The sequence below is a fragment of the Lytechinus variegatus genome, chromosome 7 (genome assembly GCF_018143015.1).
Source record: "Lytechinus variegatus isolate NC3 chromosome 7, Lvar_3.0, whole genome shotgun sequence".
Taxonomy (NCBI): domain Eukaryota; kingdom Metazoa; phylum Echinodermata; class Echinoidea; order Temnopleuroida; family Toxopneustidae; genus Lytechinus; species Lytechinus variegatus.
In genome coordinates this window covers 31,426,036-31,453,593 of record NC_054746.1, presented here as the reverse complement: position 1 = coordinate 31,453,593, position 27,558 = coordinate 31,426,036, and the positions used below count along the sequence as shown (strand labels likewise).

At 36.0% G+C, this 27,558-nt stretch overlaps 1 protein-coding gene across 1 annotated transcript; it reads right to left on the bottom strand.

Moving 5' to 3' along the window:
* Positions 1 to 2,266: 2,266 nt before the first annotated feature.
* Positions 2,267 to 25,521, bottom strand: LOC121419009. The gene is made up of 10 exons (XM_041613268.1): positions 25,383 to 25,521; positions 22,717 to 22,834; positions 22,086 to 22,134; positions 21,355 to 21,436; positions 17,238 to 17,374; positions 14,358 to 14,437; positions 12,165 to 12,540; positions 9,581 to 9,677; positions 8,816 to 8,984; positions 2,267 to 4,549 (listed from the first exon to the last, which is right to left on the bottom strand). Exons 2-10 carry the CDS (start codon positions 22,818 to 22,820, stop codon positions 4,507 to 4,509), a joined length of 1,137 nt encoding a protein of 378 aa, XP_041469202.1. The 5' UTR covers positions 22,821 to 22,834; positions 25,383 to 25,521; the 3' UTR covers positions 2,267 to 4,506.
* Positions 25,522 to 27,558: the final 2,037 nt, after the last annotated feature.

Below are 27,558 nucleotides of genomic sequence, written 5' to 3'. Positions count from 1 at the left end.
AAAAGAGAAAAATTTAATACTGAGCATAACACTGAAAATTTCATCAATATCGGATGAAATAAAAAAAAGTTTTAACATTTTTAAAGCTTTGCTTAATTTCACAAAATATGCACAAAATTGTCTCCTCATTGTCCTGTGAAACGAAGTTTAAATTCTCCCTGAACATGAGGAACTACCATTGTTTAACATTTTGTGGTTCAGTCAAGTTGGTCCTTATTGTCAAATCTGTACAAAATTGAATTATTGTATAATTAAAACAATGAAAATCAAAAGAAATAGTGATGGATATCATTGATTCTCTCATTTGCATGTGACTAAATTGTGCATATAACTATTTTGTAAATAAGCAAAATTTAAATTTACATACGATTTTGATGAAATTTTCAGCATTATGCTTGTCTGACTTTTCTCTATTTATTCAAATCAATGTTTTTCTGACTCGAGGTGGACTTGACCAGCGCTCAACACGAACTACCAGAAATACGTCATTTTTTTCTGACGTCAATCCCAACACCAGCATCATATCAAGTACAGTGTTGTCACAACCCCGGGACGCCACACCCCTACCACTTTTTTGGTCGAGTGCCCCCCCCCCCCCCGGGGGTCACAACCCCAAAATAAGATTTCAACATCGTACTTGAAATCATCCATTATGCACTAAAACAATGATGCAGCCAACATAATTGGAAATGTCGTTGATTAGATAAATTTAGTGATGTAAGGTGAAAATTTATTGTGTGTCCAAAATAAAACATCTGCAAACCCATGTATTCTCATAAATGAATAAATGTGGAAAATTGCTGGATATAATTTTTGTTTATAGATCTCTCATATCATATCACTAAAATAGATGTAATGAAAAATACTAGAAATATATAAAATAGGCACTAGATATTAAAAAACAACATTTTTCAAGAAGAATCAATGACTGAATTAAGAGGACCAATACCCATTGATTGGAGGTGCAAGAGTACTCCCTTCAAAAGTTGAAATAGATGGCAGGAGAGATTTTCTTTCAACACCCCCCTCCCCCCAAAAAAAGAAGAAATAAAATATATAATCTTAACAATTATACAAACCTGCTAAAACAAGAACTGCATTTTTAAATCAAATCCCTTCCCTTGTCAAAAGGTAATTAAAATATGTGGAGGTATGCATGCATATTTTGTTATCCAATATATGGATATCTTTGGTTACTCTGCATCTCTTTTCTTTCAAATCCAAAATACAGTATAAGAAATATATTACCATGTATAGATCCCACCCTATTCCCATCTACTATAAGATGTATCATGTACATGTGTCATTTTGCATAGTTGACCATGAGTGAGAGACTTAGACACCGTTTTCACTTCCCTCCTAAAACTAGTTTAGTGGAAACTGATTTAACGCGTAATGAGAATATTCAACGCGGTATTGGAAGCGATCTTTCAAACCGGTTCAGAAAACCACCTCGCGATGTAGTTTTGAAGATCACTTTGCCTCGTTAAACTGGTTTTAGTGTAAATGAGGACACAACCGTTCTGAGGGAAACAAACTTCGCACATTTCAAGCGCGCTACTCCACACACCGTATGTGGAATTATCACGCTGCAGTTCGTCAACTTTCGTGAGGAAACATGTCACCCCACTGAGTGTTCCCATAGCAACAAGACCGCATTTCGTGAAGTAGTTTTAAAAACCACTTTCGGGAAATCCAACGGGAATGCTAGCAAAGTGATCTTCCAAACTGGTTTCCTTAACCGGTTTCCAGTAAACACTAGCTTTAGAAAGTATGAGAACGGTGTCATTGACAAACCTAGAGGTTTGTGGCACATGCCCCATCAACTTCATGTCATGTTCCATTTACTGTTAGTGTACATTCCTGTGGGCTGTATCATCAAGCTAAGTCATTTAATCCCGATTGGTGAACCTTTTTGATGCTGGATAAAATGCATCAAATTTTACCTGTTTCAGCATTAGGAGTCATTTTTAATAAACTTTTCAAAAGTATTGAAGTTTCTATTCAAATGCATGTTCAACATTTGCCCCGGGGACCCCGACACGTCTTCAGATAGTACGTGTTCGGGCTACCGCAGTAAGTTCAACATGAGAATTTTAATCTATTAAGATTGTCTTTCAACTGTAGCTGATCAGAATCAACATGGTTGAGAAATGATCACCAGTCTTGCATAAATAAAAACACCACCCTGTGAAAAGGGGAACATACCTTCTAAATCTGTACACATGACTATACACAATGAATGAGTAGTTGTACACAATTATCATCAATTATAAAGCAAATCATGCTTTAACGTATAACAAAAAACAAAGCAATGTATAAATCTTTCTCTTTCAATTTTTAAACTGAAAAATATACACATAGATGAAATAAATAAAAAAGGCAAGAAAATTGATATTTGTCACTAAATATCTTGAAATTTGAATACGCATATACTGTACATGGTTTAGCCATTCATCTGGATTATCTGATTAAAAAACTTATCCTACAAAGACAACTAAAGATTAATTGTAATGTAAAGTAGGAGGAAGAGGAGACGATGATGGTAACAAGAAGAATTACCTACACATGAATTAGGTATACATGGTTTATAGCTTCATCAAACAAGACATCTGTTACTTTACTTTATTGTGTCAGCTCTTAAAACATGATTATTTACTCTCCCCAGGGTTAAAATTTGATTCAAAGAGAGCTCTAAAATCAAATGATTGAAAGTCATAGGCCCATTAACGAAAGCTGAGCAGACATATAATGAATATGATGAACAATTATTACATAAAATCTATTCTAAAACATGTTTTTTCTTAACAATTTCTCTCCTCTCAACTGTTGTTGTTGTGTCATAATTCCTGACGAGGCAGTATTTCAAGATTCCCATGGACTTTGTACAGTGATCAATCCTAACATCAGCCTGATTTCAAGTAAAGTGTTATGGTTGGTGTAGGTGTTCTTCAGCACCAACATAATGTTTCAATGCAGACTGCCTGAAATATGTAGAGGTCAAGCCCAGTGTTGTGACTGGTTAACTAATACCAACACCATCTCTTAACATCAGACATGGACATCACTGAATAACCTCAGTGACCTTTGATCAAGTGACCCCTGACAGGCCCTGAAACTCAAGCTTTGAGCTCTGAATGACTTTTGTCCTTTGAATGGTTCTTAAATTTCATTTACAAGAATAATAGGATGGACTGATGTGAGGATAGATCAAAATAAGAGTCGATCTTGTCTCAACACCTACTTAAACTTCATTACAAATAGAAAGTGCATTGCACCACAGGGGGTTTATCCCAACACCAACCTGATTTCAAGTAGTGTTAAAGCGGGTGAATGACTTTCAACACCAAACTTGTAATGACCTGATTGACTGCTGATGCTGTGATCTCCTATCATGAATTAGTTTGATTTTAGTTAAACCTTGATTAAATTACAAGAATGAAAATCAAAAGGACTGACGAAAGGACAGATTTAAATCTGAGAGATCAACAAATCATCATGCTCCTCTGGCGAAGTGGGGGGGGGGGGCTAACTATGCAAAAATCAAAATCATATGGTCCTTTTTTTGTTTCTGTACACGGTTTTTGGCTTCCGCATCCCCTACTCCTGGCCCTCATGAATGGCATGTAGTTTTGTACATCAGGTCACCTACTCTTAAAGTTAGATGCCAAAATAATTATATTTACTAATAAAAATAAAATTAAACTTAACATTTCATAATTGTCAAGTCAAAGACTTACAAATGTAATTTACTCTCTGGTAAATTCTCTTATATGTGACCTTGTAAATCACTGTGCAGCTTTAAATCATTCAAGTAAACAAGGAAATCTGAATGGCATCAACAAAGTCAAAACAAATGCCAAAGGCAATACCAAAAGCTAAATTATTTTAGCTGATCTGCATAACCTACCATAAATGATATGCTCTATGTTGGTATATATTGTATGTGTCACTAATTTACACATCACATAAATAAAAGTACAATATGATGATTACAAATTAAAGTAAGGTGAACTAAGTATTTCAAATGGTCATTGTAATAAAGAGCCTTAATGAAAAGGGCAAATGCCCTAACTTATGTATTTCTGGTACATCTACAGCCCACAAAGAAATTCTATTCAACATACTTTTGATAAAATGGATTCACCATAACATCTTTCATGAAATAAGAGTAGGAAATTAGAAAATGAAGTTTAGAAATCATAAACATCTGTTTTGTATTTTAGCAGATTTTTTTTTCTTTGATGGCCCTACAAAAATCTCAGTTTTTGTTTATAGTATGCTATAAAAAAAAAGGCCCAAGATAAATAATTTTGTCTTTTCTAGGCAAAATGAACCTAACAACTGTCTACTCCTTTCTGAATAAGAATGTTGCAGCAAACTATCCTATAGTGCTCTGCCTTGGATGGTAAATGAAAATATTTCTAGGCAGATTCTGGGGGAGTGGGGCCATATAGGGGGGGGGGGGGACAAGTTCCAATCTAAGTACAGGATCTTGATCTTGGTTTAGTCTCGGAAGAAGAAATTTTTTACCGGAGTCACAACAGCACTGCACAGGAAGAAAAAAGAAGAAGAGAAATTATAATCTTGACTTGTTAAAATTGTGCCTATTCAATTATTACACCTATGTATACTTATTCATTTTTTATAATAGATTTGACAATGTTCTTTAAATCAGAAGTTATGATGATTATTCCATGTTCTCGGAGGAGTCCAAACCATGTTTGACATTGTTGGAGTAAGGCGGGGAAAAAAATTATAATAATGATTATTTCATGATGAAGCACTCCCTTATTTACACATTGCCATGTAATGTCTACCAGTGTTCTGTGAAGCTAGGCTAAAATTTAAAATGAAACTTCAGCATCATAGCTTTATTCAAGCAGTAATACCATACTTAACTTGGCATTTGATACAACCAATAGATGATAAGGATGCATTTGTAAAAATGCGAGAGCTATTGTTTTAATTCTAAAAAGTTAACGCAACACCTATATTCATTGGGGACAATGCTGCAAAGAGAGCCTTGGTGAGCAAGTACAAAGGAAAAAATTAAGTCATGTTTTTATCAACAGATACCAATTTGGCCCCCAAGTCTTAAGCAAGGTTTCCACTTTGGCGAGTTAACATCGCGAGTTATGGCGAGTTATAGCGAGTTGCCAAAATGAGGCACTCGCGATAACTCGCATAAAGCTCACCATGAAACTCGGGATAACTCGCGACAACTCGGCATGACTCGGCGGAGCTCGTTCAAGCTCGGGACAACTCTCCTTGAAGTCGTGAGCAGTTTCAAAATTTTTGAACATGTTCAAAAATTTTGCTAACTCGCTGTAACTCGTGCTGAACTCACCTAAACTCGTTGTATACTCGCAGTACTCGTAATAACTCGTAAGAAGCTCGAGATAAACTCACAATAACTCGTAATAACTCGCCACATCTGAGTATACGCGAGTGCGTTCCGAGTTTTCAAGAGCGAGATACGAGCATTGCGATCGTTTTACGAGTCAAGTGGAGGTGCCCACGAGATTAGCGCGACTTTAGATCGAGCACCCCGAGTTACAGCGAGTTTCGTATGAGTTTATTCCGAGTGCGTGGCAAGGGCTCAGAGGCATGCCGGCTGAATGATAAATGTCCAGTGATCTACATTTTCCCCACATATAAACCCCTCAAAAAAAAAGTTTGGAAATCTGAGTTTGGCCATTAATTTCTCCCAACTCCAAAATTTACACATTGCATATTTGACATCATTTAAAAGGTCATTCGATTTTCTTTACAATGATACCATGCTTGTTATGATCATGTCATCACGAAAAGAGCAGGATTCAAAAGTGTTGGATGAAGTTTGAATTGAAAAGCTGCAAAACGAGCAGAAATAATCATGGAGGGTCAATACAGAACATGATTCTTTTGTCTGTGTCAATACAGATGAAAATCCATTGGCCCTGCTTTTTCATTTCATAATGTTTTCTTGTGGTTTATGTTTGTTTGTTGTGTGTTTGCTTGCGCAGAGGTATGTTTGATTCCATTTGAATGTTGATGTTAAGGTGCATGAAAACAATTGCTGAGAATCTCGCTCATCATCATGGATGAAAAGAACAGTGACTTTCAATATTATGTCATTTTGCAAATTTTGAATTTTGACCTTGCCCCACATTTCAAGGCACTGCACCTCCATGTGAGCCAAAATCACATCATGGAAAGTATAATTTTAAAGAAAATTAAATAAACTATTCATTGATATTAATTTAACATTGATATTTACTAAAACCGAGGCGGGATTACTGATCAAACTCAAAAGAAACCGCTTAAAAAACTCACTCATCACCACGGAAAAAGGAACAGTGACTTTCATTATTGTGTCACTTTGCAACTTAATTTTGAATTTTGACCTTGCCCCACATTTCAAGGCACTGCACCTCCATGTGAACCATAATCATATCATGTAGGGTATCATTTTAAAGAAAATTAGATGATCTAATCATTGATATTAATAACAATTGATATCTATTAAAACCGATGAGTTTATTTTAAAGTGAACCTTACTTTTAAAAAGGCTGTTGTCACTGCATTATTACAACTTTAAACAAATAAGGAGAGAAATATGCCTCGATCCAAAAGATCCAAGAGTTGTGGCCATTCAGGTAGGGAAACAGCGAAAGAAGATGACATTCAAACAAGGGTAGAAGAAGTGCAGGAAGAGACAATTGAAACGGAAGAAAAGTTCAATGACGAGCAGAGCCAAGGTAAAAGAACAAGACATCAAACTAGACAAGGTCCAAGTGGAGCGCCTCTGGCAGTCTAACCTGCATCACGCTATCCAATATAGTAGCAGTGCTGACTTTGAAAACTACTATAAAATAATTATTCACAAAAACACCATTCATACAATGATACAATACTACGTTCATTGACAATAAATGACATTTGACCTTGATCATGTGACCTAAGACTTCAGTTGTCAGTGATACTTGATTACCCTATATCCACATTTTATAAACTGTATCTAAACTTTGAAAGTTATGACAGCAATATAGTATTAATCTCCAAAATGGCCAAAGTTCAATAACCTTAAATGACCTTTGACTTTGGTCATGTGACCTGAAACTGGCATGAGATGTTCGGTGATACTTGACTACTCTAATATCCAAGTTGATGAATCATATCCATAAGCTTTCAAAGTTATGATGGTAATTCCACAAATACCCCCAACATGACCAAAGTTCGTTGACCTTAAATGACCTTTGACCTTCGTCGTGTGACCTGAAACTCTCACAGGATGTTCAGTAATACTTGATTACTCTTATATCCAAGTTTTATGAATCAGATCTATAAACTTTCTTAGTTTTATTATGATGGTAATTCAACAGATCTCCCAAACATCACTAAAGTTCATTGACCTTTAACCTTGGACATGTGACCTGAAATTCGCACAGGATGTTTAGTGATACCTGATTACTCTTATGTTCAAGTTTCATGAATCAGATTCATAAACTTTCAAAGTTATAATGTTAATTTAACAAATACCCCAATTAGCCAAAGTCCATTGACCCTAATTGACCTTTGACCTTAGTCATGTGACTTGAAACTCAAGCAGGATGTTTATATTCTTTAATAACCTTATGTCCACGTTTCATGAACTAGGTTCATATATTTTCTAAGTTATGATGACATTTCAAAAACTGAACCGTAGGTTAAGATTTTGATGTTGATTCCCTAAACATGGTCTAAGTTCATTGACCACAAATGACCTCTGACCTTGGTCTTGTGACCTGAAACTCAATGAGGATGTTCAGTAATGCTTGATAAACCTTATGTTCAAGTTTTATGAACTAGGTCCATATACTTTCGAAGTTATGATGCCATTTAATTTCAAAAAGTTAAACTTCGGTTAAGATTTGGTGTTGACGCCACCGCCGCCGGCATCCATCTTTGAGTGCCAAAAATGTGCATATCTCGTCCCTTGGTCGTATGAAACTCTTATCACTCGTAACAAAATCTTGATAACTCGTTCATAGCTCGCTTTAAGTCGTATAAAGGTCACCGCAACTCATACTAAGCTCGGCCTGACTCGTTTCGCGCTCGGTTCACTCGTACAGCGAGCGTAGTGAACTCGATGTTGAGTCATTTGTCACTGAAGCAAATTCCAGGAAAAAATGTAAATTTCACGCGAGCTTGTGCGAGCTAAGGCGAGTTAGAGCTCGCGCAGCTCGCGTATGACTCGCAACTCCAACTCGCCAAAGTGGAAACCTTGCTTTAAAAAAAACCTAGTCCAACTACTCAGAGCAACATACCTGGTCTTACGATTGCACCCTGTCACTTGAAATATGCAATCAATCAACCAAATTGGTTGAAGATTTGTGATTTATTGGTTAAAGTTTATGAAACCACTAGATGCTATCCATGGTCTAGAGGTGAAGGGGTCTGTGCATTGGCATAAATCCGGTCTGAACCATGGGGGGGGGGGGACGACGATAGCAATATATTCATCTGAAAATTCACAATTTTGGCGACACCCCACCAAGGGCTATGTATACGGGGTATATGGCCAAATAATGCTACCACCTTTCAGATAAAGGCTTATAACGATTTTTTTTTATGACTATAAAGTAATGATTTATGGATGAATTTGTGGAGTGTGAACATACTTAGTGCAGAAATAAAGAAATGAGAGCAAGTTGAAAACAAACTAACATTTTGTAACAGACCTACAGACTAACAGAAAAGGTGATCAGTAGGTCTCTGCCGATTTTTCCTTGACTGGAAAAAAGTAAAATAATTTTCCCTGATGGGCTGGTGTAAGGTTCTACTGACTTACTCAAACATATGATGGACTATCCCTTTATCAGTCTGCCCCTGCTCCTCCGCTGTGGTGACCTTCTCTGGACTGGCCATTTCCTGGAGCCTTAACTGCTCCTGGAGGACATGTTGCTCCACTCGCTCTCGACCAGGATGTCCTGGGACACCAACTCTAGCAACCCCTCCATCTAAAGTTCAAAGAGCAAGAGACAGAAGTAATAGTTGAGGAGGTGTAGAAATTGACATACATGTTGTCATTTTTAACAAAACCTCCAAATGACACATGTGACGTTTGAATCATTTAATATTTTCTCCAGCAAAAAAAAAATTGAGTAACAAAAATGTAATTTCATCAAAGACCAGGGCTCCGTAACACAAAGGTTTGCGATGAATAGCAAATATGAAAGAACACTTCCGATTGGTTCCTAGTCAGTATATTGCTTCAAATGCGCGTGTAACATTGATCTTGATTGGTCAATTCATTTAGCGATTGATCGCTAATCTTTGTGTTACGGAGCCCAGGACATTGATAGTGTAATTATAATTTTTTTTTCATATTTTGTAACATAAGTTCCTAAGTCACCATAAAATGAAAGCAATAATCATCACATTTACCCTTATAACTGCATGAAAATTTTTTTGTTTTCTTCTTTTAAATTGTCATCATGGCTATCTGAAAAATAAATAATTTTCAAAATTGTGTTGAAGGATAGCAACACTAATCTAAATGCCTTAGCAATTATGTAACTAGACAAAAACAAAAACAAACAAATGAAGCACTCACCTTCTGATGGCAGGACATGTTTTGGTGGCTTGTCTCCATTGCACTCAACATGGTCCTTATCCCAGGATTCATTTAAACTTGGAAATCTTTCTCGATCCTTTCAGGTCATATTGAAGAGAAAAAAAAGAAAGAATGGATGGATCAAATGAATTATCTATAGTGTTGGATCAATTCATTTAGTGATTATATATCAATGATTTTTTGCAGTATTGATAAGTGAATTTTCCATTTTAAATCATTAAACAGACTTTGCTTTGATACTGAAGAAGTTTTATATCCTAATCCTGTTCCTAAGAAATCCAATTACTCTCTGATTCTAAGCACTAGGTGTGAGGTAAGAAGCCTTATTGCTAAATTTATAAATATTACTATCCGTAGTATAATATCTATTACTTGTATGTACTGCCAATGCTGGAAGCTATTTCATAAAGCTGTTCGTAAATTAAGAGTGACTTTAAGAACGACTTGTCAACTTTTCTTACGCGCTTAACCATCGCCAATGAATATACCATTTACCAAAAGAAACGATCACCAGTCGTTCTTAAAGTTGCTCTTAACTTACAAACAGCTTTATGAAACACCCAACAGTTTCACATTTATCATCTGTATTTGACAAATATCATAATTACAAACAAGGTAATACATGTTACACAAAAAAGGCAAAACAACAAACAAGATTGGTAAAAAAGTAAAAAGAACGCATAATTTCAAATAAACATGTTATGAAAACGAACACTTGCTCATCCTTCTCTCTATCATCAACACTGATTTCAACAAGGTTTTAATATGAGGTGTCATGAAATGATTAAATAAACCATAATTGAACATGCAAACCCCCCCAAAAAATGAAACCAATGACCCAAGATAAAAGGTAAAGAACCAATAAAAATGTATGTTAACAAACACATAACACACATTCTGAAATGCCAATTTGCTTGTTATCTATGACCAAAAGATTAAAATAATTTTAAGAATGTCTGAAATTCTAGTGCCACTGAACAAAAACTATTGCCAACCCTTTATAATTAATAATTTCAAAGGAAAAAATATCACATTTTATCTTTCTAGAAACAGACTAGTACAAACTTGTCTTACATAATGTGGTGAGTCTAATGAAGAGTTTGAGAAAGATTCTCAACCCCTTCTTTCTGTTTAGACTGTATTTAACTCTCTTAATATTTTAAGTATATTTTGATTATTGTGTTCCTTCTCCCCAACACCATCCAGCTCCATGTCATGACTTATACCTTGACACTACTACTACTACTACTAAACAATAATAATAATGATAATAGTCAGTTCTTACATAGTGCATAACACAGTAAGTAATAGGCCTGGGACTTTCGGGGTTTTTTCTCTTCGGGTACCCGTGGTAATTTTCGGGCGGGTACCCGAAAATCATGTCGCTCGAAATATGACTGGTGGAAAAACCCCATAGGTGACGTCATCAAGCCAATGCGATGCAAGCCAATTATGAATGAAAATATAGTAAGCATGCGCATTGCAAGTCACCCGTGCCCCACGCAGTATTCCATCGAAACAAGTCTGCAATACTCTGTCACCTCGTACCAAAATCGACCTAGAATTCCACTTTTCTATATTTCATATGAATTATAAAAGGTATTCTCAGAGAGTAATAAAATTTGCTTACCTGCGTGGTATCGGTGAGAAAACAGATCCTCTGAGAATACCTTTCATAATTCACATGAAATAAAGTGGAATTCTAGGTCGATTTTGGTACGAGGTGACAGAGTATTGCAGACTTGTTTTGACGGAATACTGCGTGGGGCTGAGGCTTGCAATGCGCATGCTTACTATATTTTCATTCATAAATTGGCTTGCGTCGCAGTGGCTGGATGACGTCACTGCGATGCAAAAGAAAAGTGGCGACGATTGAACGATCTCAGTATCATCATCACTTGAAAAACTAGTATATTTATGGATATTTCGAGGGTAATTGGTGAGATTCAAAATGAGACTTGTGTACTTTTGTGATGAGTTACAATCATGTCTTACACTACGCAATACAAATCAAATGTACGTTATACTGGTGAGCAATTTTCGGGTATCGGGTATTGATTTTTCTACCCGGGTACCCGAGGCTTCCGGGCGGGACCCGGGTTTTAGTCCCAGCCCTAGTAAGTAAGTAAAGCTTCTTCAAGTCAGATAATTGCCTTAGTAAAAACAATTCCCCCCCCAAAAAAAAGATTGTATAAAATCACATGCTTCCTTTAAGGCAAACATATTATTGGAGGGTCTCAACCAATTTGACTTGCCTTGGGCAGACTCATCTGTACGATTGTTCCTAGTTAAAGTCACTGCCATCTTGTATATTATCTTTATCATCTAAAGAAATATTATCTAGAACTTTTGCCAACACGTCACAACAAACATCATGTCAATCCTATTTCCTTTTGAATATTTTTCATCATTGAAATTAAATATAAACTTCCATTAGTTGAAATGAAAACGAAATTAAACCAAACTTGAAACAAAACTTTGAGGCACATCGACCAAATAAAATAAATTTCAAATCAAACTAAATACATTTTTTTTTCTGGAACTTTGGAAAACACAACCTTACCAAGGCCTTCCTTTGCACCAGATTACTAAATCCTGATTCTAACTCAGGTGAACGTTCCCTCTTCTGTCTCTCTATTTCTATCCTTTCCCTATTCTTCTTTCTACCTGTCTGTCCATCCAAACCATCTCCCATCCCTGTTTCATCTAAGCCTACATCGACAGGTGGAAAAGTGTTGCTACCTCTTCTCGGCTGCTCATTGCTGTTATTGCTTGTGGAGTTTTTGTTGGACGTAAACCTGAGGGCCCGCCTCCTGAGGACACGGCCAGACTGGTTGGTGCTTGTAGCAGACCCACGTGATGGCGCCAAACGGCGATTGGAGCGACGGGGAAGAGAGGAGCTCAACGTGGTTTTCTTTGGGATTGGTCTTCTCTGTGGTCTAGAGACCCATCACATATATAAATAAAAGAAAGAAAAAAGTAGATTATCTGTCATGAATATTTTTATCTCTTTCCCATGTAAAACATCATTCTTTCCTAACTGAAACACATTAAGTGAATTAACCCTATCTAGGCCGGGGTATTTTGGGAGTTCCTATGGCCGGGGGGGGCCTCCCAGGCCCCCCTAAGATCTCGGCCGTCGACCGCGCCGAAAATTGGCTTACGGGTTGCCTGGGACATAATCTTCAAGATTGTATAGTAATTTATTTCATGCGAATCGCTATTAAGTGATTATGCTAATTTATGCGTAATTAGTATGCGAAATCATACTTTTTCCTCTAACTCCCTAAATAAAGCTCCAAATGTACTAATTTTTGGTATAGAAACTCTTTGTGGTGTCCTAAGCAAGAGTACATGAAAAAAATTGTGATATCAAATCATTTTCTTATGTATTATATTGTTTTTTGCAATTTCTTATGTATTTCTTTGTTTTTTTTACCTTTTGTTTTTCATTGTTTTTTCAATGAAATTTGTTGGGGACTCTTCTGTGATCATAAAAAGCATAAAATGAATACATTTAGACTAGCAAAACTAAAAATAATCATACATTTATGAAATTTGGTTGAAAACACAATTTGCATTGACTTTGTACACGAAATCCTGTTTTGAGCAATTTTCGGTCTGACATGCACTTACATAATGTTGCGTAATTTCAGAACCACATACCCGGGTGACGCAAAATTGGTCTCAAAAGTTGCATAAGACTTGAAAATAAAAACTCAGCGAGCAGCGCGGTCAAAAAATTTCGCACGGCGAAAATATCGTGCGATTCGTTGAGGGGGGGAGCTCCGAGGCCCCCCCCCCGGCCTAGATAGGGTTAAAATGAAAGTGAAGTTTGTAGACCGGGTGTCCAAGCAAAAGCAGAAAGCTTGATTTCAAGTACTTTACCTCCAGAGGCTCACATTCTGAACTTAGGTTTATAAAACTGTGGTCTAAATTTTGAATATAACTTTGGTAGCAGAAGATGGGACAGCATTACAAATGACGTAATAATCAAAAGAACATCTTTTAAAGGGGAAAAGAACAAGCGTATTGGAACAGACAAATACATGTAGTTACACACACAGCATTAGCTGACTTATATTAAATGTAAGGGGGAAATCATAAAGGATATTGGCTATACTCCCAGAGTGTGTTTCATCAACATTTTTGTCAGACAGGTTGTCAGATCTGACTTTTCTTGATTTTGATTGGCTGAGAAGCACTGTTACTATATCTGTCGGATAAAACACCACTTGTCAGATAAAAAATCTGACATGTCCTTCAAGAAATTGTTCCCCTAATGCTTTTCGCTTCTACATCGTACAGTAACACCACAGATGGGGAAGAACAAGCAAATTGTACTACTGGGCCCCATCATAAAAGAGTTACGATTGGTCCAATCAATTGCAACTATGGACGGCCAGCAACGTCAACAACTTTTATGCATGTTTGTTAAAAGTATATTCTAGCTATGATGCATATTCATGCATTCATTGTTTTCTTGAAAATTCACTGTGTTTCGCTTTGCATACAAAGGACATTGTGAAAATTTTTTGTAGAAAAAATTATGACATTGATGGATTTCCATAAAGTTACGTTTGATCGGATCAATCATAATTCTTTGTAAGATGGGGCCAAGGTCTTAATGAGAAGCAAATTCAGTATACAGAGTTAAGCTCATTTAATAGACTTATTACTGACTAGGAAAAATTGGCATTTGCATTACTACTTGTATCAACAAAGATAAAGAAATAAGATTTTCATGTGCATTTACCTTTTGTTTTGTTCACTCGATTTTGATGGAGATCTTTCTGTTTTCCTTTTGTTTGATTGTACATGCTCTTCCTTAGTTATCTGCAATGAAAAAAAAGTTAAAATAATGAATATACATATTTTACCTCTAAGATCACACTAATTGTTTCAAATAAATGTTAACTTTGTATTTATAAGGACTGAGACATGCCATTCAACCACATTTGAAACATGTATGATATTTTACAAAAAAGGAAACCCAAAACAGTAATGCATGCTAAGTTAAAGGTGTATTCAAAATTGTTCACTTGCCAAAACCGCAGCATCTACAGAAGTATTGGTGTAGCTGCCATGGCTTCAAAATCAAATCTGAAAGTCACTCATTCCACTTATTAGCCATATAACCATGATTTTTCCCCCACAAGCCTAATATTCAAAAGAAAAATCCCAAACTTCTTTACCAAAATAATTAAAGAATATCTTCTTCTTTTTTAGTATTCAACATAACAAGCATATTAGCATTATTGTTTGTCAATAAAAATTTATATACACCTGGAAAATCCTCATTCGATAAAATTTCATATGAAGTAATGTTCTAAAGTGTTATCATAGAATATTTGGTAAAGAGATCGAGTTCTCCTTACATGGCACTGAAAGCTATCATGAAGAAAGAGACTACCAGAGGAAACGTCAAAGATCCCTACACCTGAAGAGCATACATGTAATCCTCGACTATCAGCTCAAATTATTGGAAAAACTGTGCACCATGCCTCTCAAAATCTATGACTAAGTCCTTGAAGATGCAGTAGAAGTGATCCATCCCTAGCCAAGAAATTTGATGTGTAGCAACCACGAAGACAGAGATACTACAGATGCACACAACAAGATACCAGATAATACTGTTAAAGCCATCAATCAAGAAGATCTACTGATGATGACACAGCTATCAGCATTCCTTTTATACCATTCATTTAACAGTAACAGAGTATCACTTTGAAAATGAGAAAGCACAAGCTACATGTAATGGTGAAAATGTGGTGTTCCAGGTAAGTCGTGCTCAAAATTTTGCAATCATAGAGATACATATGCAATTGCCACATTCCTCCACCATCTCATCTTGGACATCAATCAAGAGATGAAAACAAAATTCTTTCTGATGGCGCTGCAAGCCAGTTTATGCAGAGATACTTATTTGAGAACATAACCAACTTCACTTTAAGGAGCTATAAGACATTGACGCTACTAGAACTAGGCCACCAGCCAAGGCAAAATTGGGCAGGAGATGGAATAGGAGGTAACATCAAAGGTAGGTTTGGACTGCAACCAAAGCTGTAGCTTTGAATTAATTTTGCTCTAAACTTTGCAGCAGAGACAGTAGAGAGGTGTTCGATGGAAAGAAGGATTTCAATGCAAGATGGAACAACTGTACTACCCAATACACATATGCTGTCAAGCATGTCATTCATACTGTCATCTACACAAGGGGCAATTCTCAAGAGTACAGTCTTGAAAGCGACTGATGATCAGCATGCATATAGATCATCCACGTCATCAGCAGATATTCTGTTCTCCAAAAAGTCAGTTCTCAATCCACATTGATAAACTTGTTCTACTACAATATATGGATACCCCCCTAAAAAGGCCTTAAAGCATGCCGCACAGGTGATATCCATGTCACTGATTGAACAAAGGAGTATGATGTGACACACTTGCATAATAATGATGATAAAGGCCAAGTGTTTGCAGATAAAGATCTCACTAACAAGTAATAATAATAATAATAGGCATTTATATAGCGCCATCTATCTAGAAATATTCTATTCCGAGGCGCACAAGAAAAGAAAGAATGAGAAAGTTTGGATGGGTGTCAAAGTGCCAATAACTAATACTGTTAGAAAAGATAAGATTTCAGTTTGGATTTGAAGGTCTCCAGTGATTGTATAATTCTTAAATTTAATGGCAAATTATTCCAGAGAGAAGGCGCTGAGGCAGAGAAAGCTTGTGCACCATAGTATGGAGTAAAGGCTCTCAGATTGTGAAGTAGTCAAGTTACTGCCATTATAGACAACAGAGGCCATCTTACTCTTCACTTTTGCAGAACCAATTGAATAAGCTAACTAATCATATCACATTGAACATGAAGGTAAAAGACTTTGAGTTGATGCTGGATGTGATACATCCGTCACTGAGAACACTCGACTGTAGTAATATATGTATTTCATGTTTATTCTTATGTTCTACATCAACATGTAAATTGCTACAAAGGGTGCTTGCTACCTTCATTTTTATTTGGAAATTGCAAACATTTTATTTTAGCTTCTTTGAGGACTTTGAAGTATGTTATTTTGAAAATGAGTGGCTGACGGAGAAAACTTGATCATTTGACTATGTTGTACAAGTTACATGCACATAATGGTTTTTGTTGGATAAGGGTAAGGGGTTATGGTAAAAGTATTGAGGTATCATAGTTCATGGAGGGACTGGTGAGAGTATAAGTCAGTACAAGTAATATGTGTTGACTATGTTTGGTATTTAGTGTACAAAAATCTAAAGTATGCAAAGTTCTACAGAATGTTCATTTTGAAAAGGATCACATGTGGTTTTCACTGAGTCATAATCAACAAATCAACCAATTTTATTATAACAGGCAGCATATTATACCTAGAATAACACAGAATCCAATCAATAACTAAAAATCATGACAGCCATTTTAAATTCAGAGTTTAAACAAAATGTTTTCTCCTCAAATAAGTTCATTACTGTAAGTGTTATTACTTTGAAAAAAAGTGGATACCAACAATTACTGTCATGTACCATTTCTCTATAAATAAAGATTGCATTACAGATGATAAATTTGTTTGAATGCTGAAATTTGTTTCTGAATGACATGTGATGACCTTACCTGAACAGGTGATTCCTGATGTATTTCTTGTTTTGACAAGAGTTGGAGATGAAGGATATACATATAAGAGAGAGCAACAAGTGGCTTATCTGGCAGTTTGAATACCACTTTGTCTGGGAGTTTCCATTCTTTCTTCTCTGCATTGGAAACAAACAAAAAATTATATCATTGAAAATTACAGCAAATTGTCCCCAAGATGCCTCAGGGGGTAGTAATCATCTGCTTAGCATACTTGGATCAAGGTTGAATATTCAATGGGCAAGGTCTCGCATCATTACAATTTGACTTTAATTTTTTAAGTCCTGGCCACTATACATCAAATTAAAAGACTAAATGCAGCCTGATCATCAATTTAGTTTAAAATAATTTTGTCACTGCAGTGAGCTCCATGTAATTTTTGGCTGTATATATTTTGATGTATGTTGTTTAAATTCAAATAGATGTCTCATTTTTCACTCTAGCTCATTCTTAATTCCTTTCAAGGAAAAGGGGATTGGTGTGTGTTTCAGTATATAGGCAGAGAAAGCCAAGTCTAAGAGCAAACTGTGGGTCCACCTTTCATTGTTCTAATCTGTATATGATTGGTCCAGTTCATTGTATGTTAGGTGTTGAGTGCTGAATAGTTCCAGCTTCCTTGTAGTTTCTAATTAGAAACCAGGATAATAATTACAATGTAAAGTCTATGAAATAAAGTGCAATAAGCACTATATAAATGTAACTATCATTATGATTATTATCAATGAGCAATCTGGATTGGTCAGAACCTTTATACAGAGAGTAAAAAACCAAGAGACTTTACTTCATGTTAAAACATATACAAGAGAGAACTCCAGTTGACTGCCAAGATATTTCTTGTATTGATTGCAACCAAGTATACTTGTCTCATAGCCTCCAATTGTATTTTATCTCACATTTTTGGACCCTGAGGTGAAGGTTAATAAAAAACCACATAGATACACCAAAGTCTGCAAATATATTTCTGTAAAAGTAAAAGTAGTTAGCCGTCCTTTTATCGAAGATAGAGGGTGGCAGCCACAATAAAATACAACAGCTATAGACATTTATGCTTCGGCATAAGTGAGCAAGAAACATCGGTCAGTGAGAATGACATTGCTGAAAAGAGCAACAGTGACCAGGACCTGCTGAGCAAAGTGAGTGGTAGCAGAAGCAGGAGATCAAGTAGATCAGCAAAAAGTAAACTTTCTGCCCTTAGAGCCTCACTGGAAGCTAAAGAGGAAAATGAGAGTAATATGTGAAAGTTGCTAAAGGAGCAGAGGACAAAGAAGCCTCTTATAAAAATCAGAAGGCTATTCTTGAACAAAAATTGAAGACTCTCGAGCCTGAACAGGAAGGCATGGAAATGCCTATCGTAGTGAACAGAATGTGATTGCTGCCCAAAAGTCTTAAGAAACCGCAGACATAAAAATATCAGAAATGGCTAGGTTGGAAGAACGCTCCATAGATGATAGTGAAACTGATGAGGTTTCTAACAAAGCACTGGCGCTGGAGAATAAGAGCGAAACGAAGGAGCGATTCTTTGACTCACAAGAGGAAGTCACAATTGATAGGTTTTTTTAACAATATGTTTGATTCACAGTCACTTCACTCACTAAGCAAACTTTTGTCATTTAATGAATAGAACATCATTTGCTAAAAAAAGGTTTATTTTAATGGGCCTTTAACTATGGAATTCTTTTACAAATGATATAAAACAATGCAATTCTATACAAATTTTCAAAAAAAGACTTAAATAATTTCTCCTGAATGATTACTAGATAATTTAATTCATCAATTACACATTACGCCTCAAGTGCCAATTAGGAATCCTTAAATTATTTGTATACTCTATGTATCACAGATATGGTTTGTATCATAATGTACATATTACGTAACTGTAAATATATATATATTTTTTTTTATAAAACGATTCAGTTGCTATAAACACGTAATAACAATATCAAGGGGGCCTACATTATACAAGATCCGCTTTTCAGTTGGCCCTCCCTCCCTTTCAATTATTTATATTTCAATTTGATAATTGTCTATTGTAATGTTATAATGGTATCAATTTTTTTATATACTTCAAATGTGATTATATGTTACTATGTCAGTTGTATGATTACTAGTATTGTACATATGAAATTGAAAGTGAAAATATAAATTGAATTGAATACTCCACCAGCCAGTAGCCCAGCAGGATGGGATAGAGTCACATCATCACTGGAAGGTAGCCAGCAACAACTGTCTCGTTTTGCGGCAGGACAAAACGCAGCCAATAACCAACTATTAACCAACTATTAAGCCAGCTCCCAAAGATCGATCTTCTCTGGTGATCCTCTGTAGTACAACGCTGTGGAAATATGCCTTTGACTGTACAGTGGATACAAAGCCAATTGGTGAGCAATACAAATTGAATCATTTGAATGCATATGTCAGTGGCAGGGCTATAATATGGAGATAGTAGAGCACCATCTTTTGATAGAAGGGACTGATACATACCAAGGGGCTTTGAAGCAGCAGTGTTAATTATCATTGATGCTATTGAATATAATTCAAATGGCAATGAATCGTATTGTAAATGTTTATTATAAATGTATGATAATAATTTGATTATTCTTATGGTACTTATGGAAATAAAATCTGAATCTGAAGACAGGTTTGGTGATCCTAACACAATAAGCATCTCATACACAAAGAGACTGACTTCATGGCCGAAGATTTCAAGCCTGATGCCAATGGATTGAGGGACTTTGTAGATTTTCTTTAAAAAGTTGTGGCAGCCAAGAGAAGAGTCCGCAACTTGGGAATGGATTACCTTAAAGAAAACGTAAAGCTTGTGGAGAAATTACCAGAGTATTAGGAGGGAAAGTGGCACGATGAAATTAATAGATGGCATTCTCATAAAGGCCCACTAAGCTTCCCTTCATTCGCAGAATTGGCTGAATTTGTTATGAGAGCAGCGAATAAGGCAAACATCCCTGAGTTGGAGTCACTAAGGAGTCAAAGCTGAGCTTCCAAGTGAATCAAAGGAGTACAAAAGTGAGACCCCTTCTTACAAAATACAAATGGACATAATGACCCTAACAAGTGGTCCAAGAATCATCTTAGCAAAGGCATGGCATCTACTCTATATGCCCCTTTTGCGAAGATCATCGCATTGATGAGATCTTGAAAAACCTCATCCAGGTGAGAAAAGTATTCTTCAGCTTTTTCTTAATCCCTTTCCACATGAAGTCCCATAGGATTTGGTGTGTTACAGTATACAAGCAGAAAATGCCAAGTCTGTTAAAGAGCAAACTGCAGGTCCACCCTTTATTGTTCTAATTCATAAAGGATTGGTCAAGTTTATTGTCTGTTAGGTGTTGAGCACTAGGTAGTACCAGCTTTCTTGTAGTTTATAATTAGAATGTCTAATGAGCAATCTGGCTTGATCAAATTCTTTAGATGAAAAAAGCCAGGAGACTTCAGTTCATGTTAGAGAGAACTCCAGTGACCTGTCAAGATATTTCTTGTATTGATTGCAACCAAGTGTACTTGTCTCACAACCTCCAATTCATCTTGGACCTTAGGACCACAGGATGAAGGTTAAAAGTACCACAAAAGCCAAACCAAAAGTATGCAAATATATTTCTGTTTAAAGTACTTAGCCAAAACTCTTGTCTGTTTATCAAGGATAAGGGCAGCAGCGACAATTTTCTTGAACAGCCAACCAAAAAAAGTACATGTCAAAGAAATTAGCATTATCCCATTTTTCAAGAACATTGGATAAAAACAATATTCAAGCCTGTAAGGTACTTCTTTTCTTACTTGTATTTGCTCTGAAGCACCTTGAGCATCTTATTAAGTTTGAAACCCTACATCTATTATTATTAATTAAAACTGAGCAACTATTTACTCTGCAAATTTTTTCTCTCTGTCGTCATATTTTTATGTACCAGGTAATACAATAGCAACACAAAATCCTGCTTTCACTCCAAGACTAATATCAGAGAAAAGTCTTATCAGCATTGGGCAAAAACTGAGTAAGTAGTTTACCACAAAAAGATTCCCTGATTTACTGGCATGAGAATAAATGGCTACACTGTATAGATAGTATTATGACATGCCTAGACTTTACCTGGCTTTACAACTAAATGCTGTGTCCTCATCATTACTGGGTCGACGTTTTCAGGGATGCACAAAACAGACCTTATAATATCCTGTAGATAAGTGAGAAATCAAATGTAATTTTAGTACAAATTATCTATAAAAAAAAAATTTTAAATGTAATTTTCATTCTCAGTCACTTTTTCCTGCATAGGCAAATGATCTATGACTTTCAATTTATTTACATTAATACACGATTCATTTTTTTCTTAACTTTGAAATCTTATAAAAAGTCACACATGGATAAGCAAGAATTTGACAATTCTACGTTAAAATCAAAGTGCAGAGATAAGTTGATATAATTTGTTAGGATATAATGACCTTGCAGTAATAGGGATTGCATATTAGCATCTCTTTCATGATTTTTAACCTGTATCTTTCATTTGACCATTAAACATTCTTGTACCGGCTTTAAAGGTTAGGCCTGGATAACAATATTGCCATCAATGCTTAAGAACACAATATTATTACTGATTTCACTTTCATTGAATTAGAATATCATCCATCATCACCCCTTCAGTTCAGGATTTTATTTCTACTTTGGTTTGATTCTGTATGCTAGATGTCTACACAGTGAAAAACAAAGCCAGATATGGAGCAAACGAGACCTGAAAGTTGCTTCATATACATGTATTTTGGTCTGTTTTTTCTGCTATCAATTATTCATAGAATTGTTATGGATAAGTAAACCAAACTACTTACCTCTACTTCTTCTTGCAGTGATCTGTCATCAACATAGTCACTAATGATTCTGGAAAACAATAAGAGATTAATAATTGATATTATAAAGATGCAACATATGCAGTTACTATCAGGTTATTTCAATTCCATTCTTTGACTCCTTATTAACCAACTATCTTCATGCCAGCTCGAGCTTGCTTTTAATCTTTATCTAATTCACTTACTGTGGGTATTTTTATTTCATCTGATACAAAGGCAAGGGCATTTTTTTTTCAATTCTTATAATTGAATGACAACAATGAATGCAGGTTGTGAGGTAGGTAGCCTTTATGTCGATATACACATGGCAAATAAGCCAACTTCCTCAATTATTTCTTGATATCAAACATTCCAATCCTTGACATCAGGAATTGCTTTTTGTAAACAATGCAAATATCAATTCAAGAATCAAAGTCCTTAGATTGGCGTTTGTTAACAATGCAAATATCAAAAATACTAAAAAGTCTTTATATAGTATATTGAAATCATTCTGCATTGTCAACAAAATGCTTAAGTAAAAAAAGAAAAAGAAAGAGAATTAAATGAGAAAACAGCTTGCCATACATAAATACGCATATGCTGGCTAAAAGGTCAGCCTCTTTTCCTAACTCACCCTTCATTGAGTGGAGGCATCAGAGTCTTGATCTTGCAGACTTTGTCATCGTACAGGATGCAACGGCAGTCTTTACCTGGTAGTTTGAACTTTGTTAGTGACATCGTGTACTTTAAACCTGGATAAGGGTACAAATAAACTAGAGCTGAGTCAAAACATTTAAAGGCTGTTCAAATTGATAACAAAAAAATACAATCCTTCCCCACAAGTTGGTGAAATTTCACATTTACATTTTCATTTCAAAGAAATGTCCATCTATTTCCGATATTTCCTTGAAATTAGTATGATTTAGTTGGAAACTATCAAGTACATGAAGAATATTCCCTTCTTTCTTGACTCGTTTTTGTTTTCAGATGATTCTTTAAAGGTCAAGTCCACCTCAGAAAAATGTTGATTTGAATCAATAGAGATAACATTGTAATGAGACAAGCACAATGCTGAAAATTTCATCAAAATCGGATGTAAAATAAGAAAGTTATGACATTTCAAAGTTTCGCTTATTTTTATAAGCGAAATAGTTATATGAATGAGCCAGTTACATCCAAAATGAGAGAGTTGATGATGTCACTCATTCACTATTTTTGTTTTTTATTGTTTGAATTATACAATATTTCAATTTTTACGAATTTGATGATTAGGAACTCCTTGCCTGAAGCACAAAATGTTAAAATAATGGAATTCCATGTGTTCAGGGAGGAATGAAACTTCATTTCACACGACAATGACGAGAAAATCAAAATATTTCATGTCATTAAATAAAATACAAAAGAAATAGTGAGTGATGTCATCAGTTCCCTCATTTGCATACCTAAAAAGATGTGCATATAACTGTTTTGTGAAATGAAGCGAAACTTTAAAATGTCATAACTTTCTTATTTTACATCCGATTTTGATGAAATTTTCAGTGTTTTGCTTGTTGGATTTTTCTCCTTTTTTTCAAATCAACTTTTTGTTGGGGTGGACTTGTCCTTTACAATATCACTTTTGTATCCAAAAATACTCAGTTACATACAGTTACATTGAAGTTGTTTTTTTTTCATCATTAACTTTGGGATCACCTTTTTATTTACCAGAGCGCTCAAAAACGTTGAATTTGAGCATAATTTTGTGTGGGCCCTTTATTGGTGGAAAGTAGTTTGTCTGAATTTTCACCTAAATGGATTTGAGTTTTTGTTAACATCATCATATTCGCCCATTTTCTCTCTTCTCTTTTTGGTCGTTAGAAATTTTTGCAGGGAATTATCCGTGATGAAGAAGTATAGTCACGTATTGTATTACCGGACACTATCATGATTCCGGAGGCGCATATTCAATTCCACAGAGCAGATTAAGATTGAAAAACAAGGCGAAAAAATCCAACTTTAACCTTATTTATCTTTAAAATAACAGAAAATGCTTAAAATATCATATAACATAGTTAGTTTTGCTTTAACAATTAATATTTTCTGACAGAAATATGGGCCCGATTTGCCGAATTTTCAATCTCGTCCGCTCCTTCGATCGAATAATGAGGTGTGGTGTACTAGGATACACTGCCATACTCGCTAAAATGGGAACCAGCGTGTACAACTCTAGTATAGGGGTAGACAGGAATAACCATAGTTTCTGGGGATTTATTCAACAATTTCTGACATTTTACTATAATCCCAATTGAGTGAGCCAACACAGTTCAGCGGAACAACCAAAATACAGAGACTGAAGCTTTTGGTCTAGTCTATGCTATGGGGAGGTTTCCACGCTGGTTCCTATTTTAGTGAGTAGAGAAAAGACAGCAACGAAATCAATCTTTCTGATCTAACTTTAAGCTCGTTGAGGGATTAGGTAGATTTATGTAAAATCAGTGACAGTGCGCCAGCTGCGGTGAGAAGCAGTGTGACCGTGAGTGAGCAAGCTCGATCTCGAAAAGGTAGGTGGGTCGTGTTAAAATTTCAGTTTTGTGGTGACAAAAGTGTCCTGTGGATATTAGGAACTGGTTCCAAATTTCACGATAATGTCAGGCATATTGTCAGAATACCACCCCAGGTGTTGAGAAACGGGTCCCAGCAGTAGAGGCGCACGGCCAATATGGGAGACTCTCTCCAATAAGGGAGACAATCTCCCATATTGCCTATTGGAGACTTGCTTTGCAAAAGAACAAAAGAAACAACACCAACAAAAGCATGATTTTTTCCACCCAAACTTTTGTCCCACTAAGGTCAGAAGCCCATTTGTTTTGTGTGTGGATGACAACAAAAATCCTTATAAAAACAAAAGTAGACGGTGGATTTTTAAAGTAGACGGTGAAAAGGGGTACTAATATTTCATGAGGAATCTGCTTATCACATCTGCCGCCATCTTTTTTAAGCAAATGTAAACAAAGAAAATTGGTCTCCCGAACTGGAGACTGTCTCTGAAATTGGATACCCAAATTCTTTATAAAAGTCTCTGATATTGGAGATAATCTCTCTCATGGGAGACAGTCTCCAATATTGGCCGTGCGCCTCTGCCAGAGTCGACATGAGCCTCCAGGCTAGTCGCATCGCCAATTGCGAAAAGGACTAGGCCTATCTTTGCTAGCGCTTGCCCCGTAACTCCCCCGCCCCGCAGACTGGCGGCTTTCTGATCCATGATTTCATGTCACGTCTGGCACAGCACACCACTGGCAAATTATTAAGAATAATATTTACCGAGTTTAACCTGTTCGTAGATCGCCTCAAAACTTTGGGTAGTGAATCTCTGTACACATGTAGAGTATAGCGTAAATCTAACTTTAGATGTTATGAAGTTGGACTTAAGTTAGACCTAACGTTATTCCAGCAAGCTCTGTCTCAGTCTCAGACTCAGTTTTTTTATTTTCCGCGGTTAAGATTGCCGTCGTAGATGGCGCGCGCACGTGCTCTCAACTAGAGTACCTTACATAGTATAGTATACTGTATACTCTCAACAAGAGTACCTCTCACCTAGTGTTCCTCATAGAGATATAATAATTAGTCATAGAGATACTAATTAGGCGTTATAAAGTATATATCTCTATGTAATTAGTATACATCTCTATGGTGTTCCTATACAGGAACACTATCAACTTTTTTATTAAAAAAAAAAACTCAACAACTCTAACAGTACCTGTACCTTCACTTCTTTGGTGGTTTCTTGTGTGCAGTTCTTTTTATTTCACTGCGGCTAGACACGTTTTTTTTTATTTCTTAAAAATCAGTTAAAATGCATCAACCACCTAGTATCATATGCCTATAAAAGATATTTCCAGAACATAAATTTTAACCTTTTAAATAAAAAAGTAAAAAACATGGATGTTGATTTTTTGTTGACATCAGGCCCATTTTCTCTTCTTTTCTCTTTTTTTGTCGTAAAACATTTTGCAGGGAATTATCCATAGCCCCCCCCCCCCAGTTCCAAGCCCCACATCTGTACGCCAGTGGGATGGGTAGTCCTATAAGATTTAAGTTTTAAGTATAATTCTCCGAGAAGAGGCCCGAATTCACAAAAAACATAGCTCCTGGTTTATGGTGGTTTAAACCCCGAACTGGGTTTTTCATTTACGTTTCACAAAGGACCCCGCCTCGGGGTTTAAACCTCCTTTGTGAATTCGGGCCTGTATGTGCTAACGCACTGGCGGACCGTGATCCGGAGGAGACAAAGCATTGGAGGGGCACTGTATTGTTTGTGAACAATGCTGTGCCCCTCCCGGGGCCCCTCCAATGCTTTGTCTCCTCCGGGGGAGCATTTCATGACTTGTCGGATGTTTTATCCGACAAGTCCCATTTTATCCGACAGTTACCATAGTAACAGTGCCTCACAGCCAATCAGAGTCAGAGAAATATGTCAGATCTGACAACTTGTCGGACAAAAATGTTGATGAAATGCTCCCCGGTCACGGTCCGCCACTGCTAACGCATAATGGGAGCGCGAAGTGCGGGCTGAAAAAAAAAAATCATGCCCCCGGAAAATCCCAGCCAATGGGCTTTATATTGAGTACTCTTATCTGTTAACATTTTCTATTTCCCTAATTCCCTTACATTCTTTTTAACTTATTTTTTTTTAATTTCTTTTGTATGTTAATTGTTCTCCACGTATATTACACCATGAACCTGAATAAAGTTCATGAACTAACAAAAGTAAATGGATATTCAAAACAGTGGTAAAATAAACGGGGGACAAAATGTGCATGTTTGCAGGGAGGGGTAAATTTAAAAAGATAAGGTCATAATTGTACTAAATCATAAACATGTTTGTTTATTCTTGGCTGGATTATTTTTCTTTTTCCTTCCATCTGTTTGTAACAGTTTCCGAATTAAATTGTTTGATTCAATAGCAATAAACATAATAAAATTATGAAAAAATAATGTCAATGGTCATCATGGGTAAATACGACAACCATCACTATCATCGTCATGATAATCATAATCATAATATTAATATTATTATTGCTATATTGTTATTCTTATTATTTTTATTGTTAATCAGTATTATTATTATTATTAAAATTACTATACTACCACTGGCGGATCCAGGAGGGGGGGGGGAGGCCCGTGCCCCCTTCTGAGAAGCAACATAAACATTTGTAATGTAAGAATTGTGCCCCCCCTCCCTTGAAAGCGAAGACTTTTTTTTTTTGCTTGTCAAATTTTACTACCGCTGCTACTTTTATTAGTATCAAAACTATAATGATAATACAGGCCACCCCACCTGAAAACAAAATTGGAGGATGTAGGCTAGCCCCAACCCCACCCACACCCTCGGGATCGACTCCCATGGTTAGAACACGGAAATGAAAGGAAAATAGGAATTCCTTTCATTTCCATGGGCTATTATATCGGTGCATTTACAATAACTTAACTTTCATAA

Coding starts and splice junctions, on each gene's coding strand:
- LOC121419009 (XM_041613268.1), bottom strand. CDS start 22,820: ATGTCACTAACAAAGTTCAAACTACCAGGTAAAGACTGCCGTTGCATC. Junction 22,135..22,716: donor ATGCCTCCACTCAATGAAGG/GTGAGTTAGGAA, acceptor ATTGTTTTCCAG/AATCATTAGTGACTATGTTG. Junction 21,437..22,085: donor CACTGCAAGAAGAAGTAGAG/GTAAGTAGTTTG, acceptor ACTTATCTACAG/GATATTATAAGGTCTGTTTT.